This window comes from Anarrhichthys ocellatus, unplaced genomic scaffold (genome assembly GCF_004355925.1).
Source record: "Anarrhichthys ocellatus isolate YVR2014 unplaced genomic scaffold, GSC_Weel_1.0 scaffold9, whole genome shotgun sequence".
Taxonomy (NCBI): domain Eukaryota; kingdom Metazoa; phylum Chordata; class Actinopteri; order Perciformes; family Anarhichadidae; genus Anarrhichthys; species Anarrhichthys ocellatus.
Window position 1 is genome coordinate 3,610,891 of NW_022280039.1, and position 11,049 is coordinate 3,621,939.

The 11,049-nt window shown below is 44.7% G+C and overlaps 1 protein-coding gene across 3 annotated transcripts in view; it reads right to left on the reverse strand.

The window, feature by feature from the left end:
• Nucleotides 1–11: 11 nt before the first annotated feature.
• Nucleotides 12–11,049, reverse strand: part of LOC116384474 (tetratricopeptide repeat protein 28) — a 157,683-nt gene continuing 146,645 nt past the window's right edge. For 2 of the 3 annotated variants that reach the window (XM_031849156.1, XM_031849158.1), the window contains 12 exons: nucleotides 10,853–10,993; nucleotides 7,073–7,217; nucleotides 6,782–6,961; nucleotides 6,050–6,594; nucleotides 5,503–5,750; nucleotides 5,287–5,411; nucleotides 4,963–5,194; nucleotides 4,673–4,749; nucleotides 3,998–4,021; nucleotides 3,011–3,140; nucleotides 2,782–2,889; nucleotides 12–2,614 (listed from right to left, as the gene is read on the reverse strand). In XM_031849156.1, the coding sequence (XP_031705016.1) occupies nucleotides 1,005–2,614; nucleotides 2,782–2,889; nucleotides 3,011–3,140; nucleotides 3,998–4,021; nucleotides 4,673–4,749; nucleotides 4,963–5,194; nucleotides 5,287–5,411; nucleotides 5,503–5,750; nucleotides 6,050–6,594; nucleotides 6,782–6,961; nucleotides 7,073–7,217; nucleotides 10,853–10,993 (3,565 nt within the window). In that variant the 3' untranslated portion in view covers nucleotides 12–1,004. The remainder of the gene's footprint in view (nucleotides 2,615–2,781; nucleotides 2,890–3,010; nucleotides 3,141–3,997; nucleotides 4,022–4,672; nucleotides 4,750–4,962; nucleotides 5,195–5,286; nucleotides 5,412–5,502; nucleotides 5,751–6,049; nucleotides 6,595–6,781; nucleotides 6,962–7,072; nucleotides 7,218–10,852; nucleotides 10,994–11,049) is intronic. The other variant, XM_031849157.1, reaches the window with a different exon arrangement.

Consider the following 11,049-nt stretch of genomic DNA (forward strand, 5'->3'; position numbering starts at 1 on the left):
AGGCATGAGACGGGCATGCTAATTCCTATTAACCAATAGAATCTCTTCCTGGTGGCTTTAAACCCGCCTATTGCACATCTGGGTAACTGCCGCTGCATCAGTTCCTTATTCTGCCACTCGCATTAGAGAAACAAAAGCAAAACTACCTTTGTGTGTCAGAAATATATGTTTGTTTTTAATTATCTTGTAAGCCCTCTTACGTTTCTTGGGACCCCTTGAGGGACAACCGCTGTACTGTGATGTCTGTCCTAACAATGTAAACTCAGAAATACAAGAATGAAATACATGGTTGTTTTTTTTTATTGAAACAGTTCACTGATAAATGACAGATGGTTGTCATGAAACTTCAAAATCATGGGCTAAAAAGGTCATACATGGTACTTAACATTGAATAGCAAGAGAATCCATGCTTCAGAGCAGACACTCAATTCACAAAGAAATCAGGCAAAATGCCCTTTTGATTTCAATAAAAAATATTAAATCTTTTTTTCCCCCAGTCGATCCATCTTTACAAGGTACAGGTTTGTTCACTTTTTTAATAATATAAAACGTTTAATACTGATTGTGAAACACTGGAATTAATTTACAAAACATAATTATAATAATTATTATAATATTAATAACAACAAACAATAACAATAACCATTCAATTTAAAAACAAAACAAATAGAATGGAGGAAATCAGTCATAGCTGTTGCATCTTGGCCCACACAAACAGCAAAGAAAAATACCAAATGGCATTTACATTTACCTGACACACAGTTACACACAAACACAGTATCAGGTCTGAGTATTTCTCATTGCCATTTACAGTGTTATGGGCACAAAGACAAGATTTTCTCTAAAGCATTCATGTGCCTCTTCAGGGTCGCACCCACTGACCAATCAAATCCTTCTCATTGTCAGTCAAGCTTGGCGGACCAATAGTGGCCCTCAAAAAGTGCCCTACTCGCACAGAACAGTAAATAATAGATAGATAAAAGTATAGGACTGTTTTAAATGTCTCAGCATTTAGAGGAAGGGAAAAATCTTCCAGGCGACAGGAACTTGTATCCATTCCCAGCAGGTAGTCGGATAGAACGAGCACCAGGACTACTTCTTGTGGAAATAGTAGGAGATGGGGCCACTTTCCTAGGGTTGGAGCAGTGGTGTCCATTGTTCTTGCTGCCCCTATCCAGTGATTGCAGCCCCAGCTCCCGCAGCTCCAGGCTGTCTTGGGTATCATTAGGAGAGCAACGGCGTGGAGAGAGGTTCAGAAGGCTCAGTACATCTCTACTGGCAGAAGCAAAGGGTCCAGGACCACCGTGGACGGCTCGGACAGGACCTAGATGTTGCTGTTGCTGGGCTGCAGCATTAGCCCAAAAGGTCTTCAGATTGTGGATAGCTTGGACTTTTTCATCAATGACTCCTCTTCTCAGCCGGTCCAAGTCTGGCACATCAGTCGATGTAGAGCAGGCAGAGCCTGTAGAGGAGTACGACAGGGCGGGGGATGGAGCACTACCAGATGGGGACTGGTGACCAGAACTGGGAGACACATTACTCGGGGAACGAGAGATGTGGCCGCTGTATGGGGAGCTTGGGTACTTTAATCTAAACTGTGCATGGCTGTCCAGAGTGGGCGATGGATGGCTGCCCTCCTTTTGGGAAGACTCAGAGATTGCAGGACTATTGTAGCCAGAGCTTATTTTCTGCAGCGAAGAGGAACGGGAGGGAGGTTTGGGCCTTGGGGAAGATTGAGCTCTGCCGCTAGCACTGCTGTTAGGACGGCTGAACGCACTAGTTTCAGAAGAACGGAAGGCGCTGCTCCGTGCTGAAGTTCCCCCAGCTGCTGCACCCTCTGGCCCAGCCCGCTGTAGACTACCTACAGCCCATAGATGGCTCTGAGTCTCCTCCAGAATCTTCTGGGCCAGCTCTTGAGGATCCAGAGGGACAATTTTCTCTTCCTGAGACTTGACAGTACTGTCCGTCTCGGTACTGGACTGGTCAGATTCACCTGTATCCGAGGTGCTCACCTTACCAACCTTCTGGAATGGTGAGTTTGGGCTGGCCACCAGACATGTTTTAACAGGGGACGTGGGGGTGCTGACACTGCCCCTTGACGATACTGATACAGTGTAGCCTCTTCCTGCTCCTGTGCTGGACCCACAAACAACCCCCCTGCCTCCACGGTGGTGGCGCTGGCTGTGGCCTGGTGGCAGGGGCAGAGAGTCACAGTGGCTTCCCAGAGGCTCGCTGCTGATAATGGAAAAGCCCTCATATTCCTCATCATCTCCCCGGGCTCCTGCCGCTACAGCAGCAGCTGCCCCATGAGGAGAGGAGCGACTACGGGGAACATGAGGGTGTTTGTGGATAGAGTAGTGTGCTGTGGCCCCACTGCGCTGCCGGTGACCTAGGAAATCACACTCCGACTTGGAAACAAAGCTCATGGAGGAGGCTACAGAACTTAGGCTATAGACAGAGATAGCATCTGATGCCTGATTGTCCAGGCAAGGAGGAGAGAAGGGAAGGCTTGAGTATCCCATGGGAAGGGGGTTGGACACAGACTGGGCTGAAGCTAGAGACTCGAGGGAAGATGAGCTATCCAGGCTCAGACGCTTGGGCAGTTCTGTGGAGTCTGAACAAAGAGAAAAGGAAGTGAAAAGAAATGTGACCTGATGAAAACAACAGAATTGTAAAAACGGTTGAATGCAAATTTTGGATGATTACAATGTAATGACATAAATGATATGATGAACATGAGCATAAATGATACAATGAACATGAGCATATGAGTATATTTACCAAATAGTGCCAGCAGAGACTGGAGAGCAAAGTGCAAGGTGCGGCGGTTGGCTAGCTTGCCTGTCTTCAGCGCCACTTCTTCTTGGCCCACCTCGCACAAGTCAAATCCTGCACAAACACATGAGGACAGCAGCTGTAACTTATAAAATTGTCAATGTGCAGTCCACGGGAGACATGAATGCATGCATGGTGTGTGGACAGTTTTTAAAATCGGTGATAGTTGACTCACCAACAGCAGCCAGAAATTCATGGCATCCTGGCAGTCTCCACAGCTGCACACTGATGGACACCTGAATGGGCAGGAGGGAGAAATCCTGTTCTTTCTCTCCTGTCTGGAGTTGCACTAGCACCTGGTGGAGCTGGAGAAGAAGCGGGAGACGACAAAGAGGGAAAATAGCAGTGTAGTGGTTAGGAATGAGTACAAGAATAAAAGAAACTGGTGAATTCTACTGGAGATGCGATTAATCGGTAAAAAGAATTTGTGTGATCAAACAATTTCTATTTTATCAAGATATAAATCATCCAAGTACTAAGTTAAATAGTTCCATATTTTCAATGAATACTGCATTTTCATCTATGTGGCAGCTACATGTTATTGTGGAACTACTGTAAACATATTTAGTGGAGTAGGTATGAATCTGTTTCTCCACACGTTTGAGCCCGACACTCGATTACTCAGGGGGAAAAGAACACCTGCAGGGAAGCAGCGCTGAAAGGGTCTCAGCTTAATGAGGGTTTACAAGTGCCCTGGAATCACGCTTGCATTTTTTGTTTCGGGATTACTTGGCCTGGGACAGAGCCACCTTTGTCAACATGACGTAACTGTGCAGAAAGTAGAAACATGCCTCGCCTGCTCACTTCATTCTTCATAATTGTGGGAGGTTTATTTTTTACATCACAGCTTTATCCCTTACACCACCCTGAAACATTCTTCTGACATGTAATGAACCAGGGTTGTAAATCCTTTCATACTCAAAATCCCTTGGATCTGACTGCAGGAACCACCAATGAACACATGATGAACATTGTAAACGATTGCCCGGCTAAGCTTTATGCATGCATATGCTGAGTGGCATGAAAAACAACAAAACTGATTATCAAATTGTCATGCAGCTTCTATACGCAAGAAGGTGTATTTTAGTTTAGCAGGACAGAAAAGAGAGTGGCGCAAGAAGGGTAGAACGGGATGGAGTGCAGGTAGTGAAGCCACACTTACCATTGCCACCATATTTTTAACAGCCTTCAGACAGCACGTTAGGGGCAGGGGAGAGAAAATAGGCTTTTTAATTGCATGCATAATTGACTTTCACAAAGGGCACAAGGGATCAGGTCAACAAGAACAGCAACAGCAACAAGTAACAGAGGTGTTTTATAGTTTTATGCAATAAGCATACATAGATTAGGTTGAACATGTTTTGTGCATTGAGACCAGAATTGGCAATATGAGGAAACAAAGCCTAATCACCAACTAACTGGATCGTCTTACGCTTTAAGCATGTGATAGCCACATGTTACACGTTAAGAGGGATAAAGGCATGAGATTAATTCTTTGGTGTCACAAGCTTGGGTGCAAGAGAACAGGACTCGGATTGTAGTTCAGACTTTGTTGTTGCAGTACTGCTAGTCAGGCTTCCATGCTGCATTTCAAAGCAGATTAAAGCTGCAGCTTGAGTTGCCAGTGCGTTAGCATGTATTCACGCAACACAACTGTCAAGTTACACAATGACATACCCCCGATAAAAGTGTCACAGAAAATGAGAGGGACTGTCTCAATAGATCTTAACACTGAATAATAGCAATGGTGTTTGTCGTTTGAGCCAAAGACCAATTTCTATCTAGAGCATTAGATTTAAGAATCCAGTTGCATTTGCTCAGAGCTGCAGGGGCCTACCCGATTGATGAGCTGCTCTGCTGCCTCTGAAGCTGTGATGAGTTTGCACAAAGCCTGGAGAGCTGGCGGCGGCAGACCTGAGGGATGGGATCAAAGGAACTTCCTCATTATTTATACACAAGGCACACTCTTTATACTCCAAACTATATCTAAACAGGTGATCCATGGAGTAATAGGAACTGTTACAAACACAGAGGCTAGAACTATGTGGAAAACAATGTTAAAAATAATTGTACAAAACACATAATCACCAATTAAGTAAAACACTAGGCAGATTCTCAAGTGCATACCCAGTAGTGATTGTAAAGTGGTGCTGCACTGCTGAAGTCGGTCTCCCGGATCAGCAGTGGGAAAGAAGACCGCACAAGGCATACCAGTGCCCACAGAGTCCAGCCGGAAGCCCACAGCTGTCAACAGGGCCTGCCAGCCAGGGACACCCCCCACCTTGTTCTCCACACTTTGCTGGGATGTGTACATGGAGTTACGCTGGCCGTTCTGTATCCTCTGAAGAGACTTCTCCACCTGCAAGTATGAGTGAAGTGCAGCATAAGTATTTTTGGTTGTGATATATTGTATAGTAAGCAAGTCATTGTGTGTGAGTGTCCATGTCCTACCAGGTGGAGTAAAACTCTTAGAGCATCACGCGCTCGATCGGGATACTGTAGAATCTCTGCCAAAGCTTGGCCAATGAGGGAAGATGGGCTGTTTAGCTTCACATCATTGCCAATCAGAATATACCCTGAACAGAAAAAATAGAACTCCATTATAGGGTCATCTCTTTTTATTAACGAGAATGTAGAATCAACACAAAAGTGAATAACATCTCTAACCTGCCCAGTTGGAGGGGTGCGAGTACTGCTTGCTGCTCTGGACAGTCTTCATGGCATCTGCCAGTGCTGCACTAGCCTTGGTCCCGTTAAGCAGGGCAGTGTAGAAGGCATGGATAAAAACTTTGGAGGCTGCGACAGGGACAGGCCACAAGGACACGAGGGCACACTGAGCCCCAGCAGCCAGGAAGGCCCTGGTCAATCCCACAACACCATCTGCTGTCACTTTGCTGCTGGACTCCTGGTACGACCTGTAGCCAAAATGACACAAGCATATAATAGAATTAGAAAGCTATAAAATATTTAATAGCACAACATTTCAAGCCTTATTTGCTTTTATTATCTATCCCATTCTCATTAGTAACATAATCTCTGTTTTAGTACCGTACTGTAGGTATAATGCGTTTATGTCCGTAAATCAAACCTCAATTCACATCTACAGCGTGACTAATTTGATCATATTTTTGGACATGAAATAAGAAATTACTGCCATAAGACTTTGAAAATTAAAATGAAATGTCAGGACATTACCCTTAACCAACCAACGTACCCTAGCACCACCAGCTTGACCGGCAACCTCAGGTCCAATATATCTGCAGCTGTGAGCAGGAACTCCTGCAGGGGCGGACTGTCACAGATGCTCTCCACATCACTGCTGTCATCCTGCATGTGGAGAGACTCTGGGATGGTATAGCCACTTCCCATGGAGCCCTTCCTGCCTCGACCACTACTGCCTCTCCTCCCACCTGCACCTCTCTCCACTGTTCCCCTTCCCACACTGGCACTTGCCCCACCGGGCACGCTCTCAGGGTTTGGGGTGAGCACCAGAGCCGCCAATTTCCAGGAAATGTGGGTGGCAAAGTGAGCACACTCGGCCTGTGTGAGGGCACTCATCACCCTTTCCTTGGTGGCAGCAGAGCCGGCCAGTGGTTGACAGCCCAGCAGTTCAGCCACCATTAGAGCTTCCTCCTCTGCAGAGGGCATGGGTCCCCACAGCCAGCGGTCCATCACAGGTGAGGGCAGTCTAGGGTTCCCCACCACTGCTGCCATTGAGACACCGCCACATGGAGCCGGTCCGGGGCGCCGGGAGTGAGCCTTGGAGCACAAGAACAAAGGTTACATTCTACATTTTTGCAATCTAAGGACAGTAGATCAGTAAGATGACTTCAGAGGATCCTGAAAAAGTAGAATTTGTGGCCAAGCAAGTCCTCATTGGTTTTATATAGGAGTTTCAAATACAAGTATTGCAACATTATTCTGTCATCTGAAAGAGAAGGTCAACCTTTGCACTGGCTCCAAGGCCATGGATGGAGGGAACAGCAATGAGGCTGAAGCGCTCATACAGGTATTCATTAGAAGAGCTTCCTTTGAGCAGGGCGAAGGGAATGAGGTACAGTTCTCCCTCCAGCACCATCACCAGTTGTCTGTGTCTGCCAACTGGCCCACTCGAGTGCATCAAGCCCTGTGAGACAAAAGGATTAGCATGAAAATATTCATATTTTTCATTATTGCATTTTCTTTCATACAGAACTACATCAACAGGCAGGCAATGACCCACAGAGGTAGCACTCACCCCCTCCATAGGTGCAATGAGCAAATCATAAAGTGCCCGCAGTGGAGGCTTCCCGAGGTTGCTGGAGCGACGAGGCGGGGAAGAGTTACCATCTTTGGCAGGTGACATGGTGTTACTGAACAGGCTGGTCATACTCTGGCAACTCCTGCACAAACACAACACAAAGTAATGCTGTTTTAATTTTGTACCGCATACTTTTACGCTGCAGACCCAAGGCAGTTTGCCACATCATGCATTTACAGTAAGCTACAGTAAGTGCACATTTAGCCTCTGCAACCTTATGCTCAACAGAAGGTTTGTAATTGGAAATACTGTATGATATTTTGAGTCTCCATTAGAATAAATGTAAAGTCTGTGATAAGACTATACCATTTTTAAAATCTTTAAAGGCCCTGCATGAAGACAGGGGTTTCATCATGTATCAAGTTCTTCAACATCAAACCATCCTGCTGCAATCACTGAGCTTTGCATACGAGTTGGGAACGTGGCTGACAAGCTCCGTGTCTGCCTTACTGCATATTGTTACATCAGATACGGCTCAGGGAAGTCGCAAACTCAGCCACTGTAGTTACTGTGAGTTTGAGTTGTATAGCACTACAAAGCTGCAGCAGAAGAGAGTGATCCAACACTCTCTATCACAGAGGACTATCTTTCTTTTTCTAACATGCTCACTGTCAGATCTAAAGCACACTGAGTAAAATGCAGATGAAGGCAGACCATACTGGATCTGCATTGCGATGTGCTGTAATCCCTCTGTGAACAAAACATATATTATTCCTCTTGACATGAAGCAATACTCAATTATATCCTACTGAGGATATAAAGTCAATATGAAGAGCTCCACTAGATGGCAGTATTGCACCGTGGTAGTCTAGTGCTTACAGAACCACGAAGGAGCAATCTTGCCACAATCCCCACTGGAGGAGGCGGAGAGCAGGGCTCATCCCATCTTTACTCTACATACAATCAAAACTCAAGAGTGTCCAGCTGATGTAAAATGTGATTGTGAGTGTCTTCAATGCACTGCCAATGAGTATTTTGCAGTACTAACAGAAGTAAGGTCACAGCCCTGTATGTTTGAGGCATGTCAGCTGTTTTGACGGGGGTGGCAGCTCCCTGCTCAGGCAGAGACGCACAACATACTGAGAACTGTGCTAATGGTGGCCGTGGGGTTAAAAGCCTTTGGTGCTGTAGACACACAGGGTCGAGTTTTATGGCCATGCTTGTCCCTACTCTCCATCTGTTCCACCAGCCAGCGTTTCCTCCAGGCCCCAGCCAACAGACATCTATCCTGCCCTTCTGGTAGCCCCTGGCCACTGGCTTCCCTCCAGCCTCCCAACACTCTGTCTCTCTCCCAGGCCTTGGCATGAGCCTCCCTGGGAAAGCAAACAATCGTTTGTTAACCTGACAGGAAGAATGAGAGAGGAGGCAAGAAATAAGCCGAGAGAAGGTGAGTGTCAAGTGTAGAGGAAAACAACGTAAAGAAAAGACTAAGAGAGGTGAGGATTGCGCTCAGTGGCGGCCTATTTCGGGCTACAGTTGAAAGACATGCCTTCAAGTGTGACCTGAGTGGTGGTTCAAGGGTGGACAAGTTAGCCTCTACTACACACACATTAAGATTTTTATACTGATCCAATTTCAATCCTGCTTAATCAGTGCTTACTGCTTTCTCTACTGACAACTTCATCAAGATCTTCAAACAATCTTTTTATGCTATCATGTGAATATAAACATATTTAATCACACACTTAGGGGATTAGACACACGAGACTTTTATTATCACCTTCCCATAGATCTTTCCCAGATCTAATCTTTCCCAGCTCCCTGGTAAAGATTAGATCTCCGTGTTAAAATGATAACACAATGAAGACATCACACCATGAAGCACTGATCTTTTAATATGGGTATATTGTTCTTGTATTTTGATTTAAATGTTATTTAATTAGAGTTCATTATATTTTTCTCCTTTCTCGTAATTATGAGTAATTGTGGAAATATTGAGGTATTCATATCAGTAATAGCCTAAATCTTAACATGAGGGAAAATTGACACGGGAAGTGAAGTCAAAGAGAGGCCTAGAAAAGCACATACATGTACATTATCTGACATGAAACCCCAGGATACATGACTTGAAATGACAATGAGGTTCTCTTCATTTTCTCTTGCTTTAACATTGTGATAGTCGATAGGCTCCTAAGCACGAGGAGCTTTATAATCCAGAGTTTTTGAGGCCTAAAAGAATGAGCGAATCATTACCGGCAGCCCATTAAAGGGGCTTAATGAGCACAGAGACTCAATTAAAGCTGGAATTACCCTCTCATCAAAGAGCAGCTCAACTGTGGACGAGGACAGGGAAATATGACCCAGACACACACATATATGCACGCACATGCACACACTCTCTATTGATATACATAACCAATCAGCACAAAGTAAATTAATACTTTGCTTCGTATTGTTAAATAATACTCTGAACGAGCCACTGGCAGACTCACTGAAATATCCCGTCGCAAATCTGTCACAAACAAACACAGACAGGGCAAACATCTTAAAACCACATTGGTGTCTGTGTCTAGCGAACGCACACATGCACACAAAACAAGGCCCCATCAGAGTAGGCAGTTGATAAAGGTTTTAGCAGCTTGGCTCTACTCAGTCTATTTAATATTCACGTGCTGCCTCTGTGCTGGCTAAACAATGGAGAAAAGACTCCTTTCACAGATGAGCCACAATACCCATGAATCGCCTTACCCAAGCAGATATTTGTAATATTTTTTTTGTGTTAAAGTAGGTCTAAGTAGCGCTTGTTGATTAAGGCTGTCTCACAGTAGGAGTGTAGGAACGTCCAGGGGTCTCATTTATAAAACAGTGCGTAGGATCCCCACTAAATGTTTGCATACATTGAAAGGAGGAAATGCACGTACGCCAAAACATTCATAAATTCATAAAACCTTGCATATGGCTGCCAGTGAGCTATTTCCTTTTATAAATCCAAAATCAACCTGTAAATGTGCGCAGCTGGTTCAGCCTCACATCCTGCCCTCTACACGCCCACATAAATAGTCAGTTTGTCTGTGTACAGTATGCTGTATCTGTCCTTATGGAATAAACCATGAATGAATAAATAAAGTTGTGTTCACTGAAGCGATTTTACTCCCAAAACTAAAATCGTACTTGGTGATATATGCACAGTATTAGAAGATTATTGAAAACGAATGACGCTCTGTTCTGCAGTTTTTTCACGTTAGTTGACGGTATTTTACACACAGCTGACCACGAGTGTCGGTAGTTCGGTCTCTCCTTTGTGCTCCGGGGTGCAGACAGCGCTGATAAAATATTCAGCAAAATTTGATTTGAGGTTTAAGCTGGTTTATATTTTTTATAATTGAAATGTGCTAACAGTTATCTACACTAGTACAAGCATAAATAAAACTGCTGGTTTGACTGTTAATGATAAAGACAATATATAAGTGCAAAATAACGTGTCATATGAAGTGAAATTAAATGTGAGAGGCATCATTATACGTGTAATGATGCCTCTCACATTGAATTTCTACAGTCTGGCTTCAATTCACCACCAAATCTGTGTCGCCAATTTCCCGTGTCTCCAAAATGTTCGTACGCATGGGTCAGAGTTTCCGTACGGGTGCGCACATTCAAATTTGTTTTTGTAGATCACAACGGTTGCGTAGGAAGTGGCGAACGCCTCTTTCAGCCACCGTTTTGTGCTTACGCAACTGTTATAAATGAGACCCCAGGTGATTTGTAAAAATCTCCTACCTGTTGAACAGGTTGTTTCTGGACACCATGCGAAGGAAGCCTGTTGGATCAGTGACGGAGTTAAGCTTGTTGTTGAGCTCCTCAAATTGTTGGTCCAACAAATCTCCCGCCTCACTCTCTGTCTCACTGCTCGAACACCCTCTGAAAGAAAGAGAAAGAGAGAGAGAGAGAGAGAGAGAGAGAGAGAGAGAGAGAGA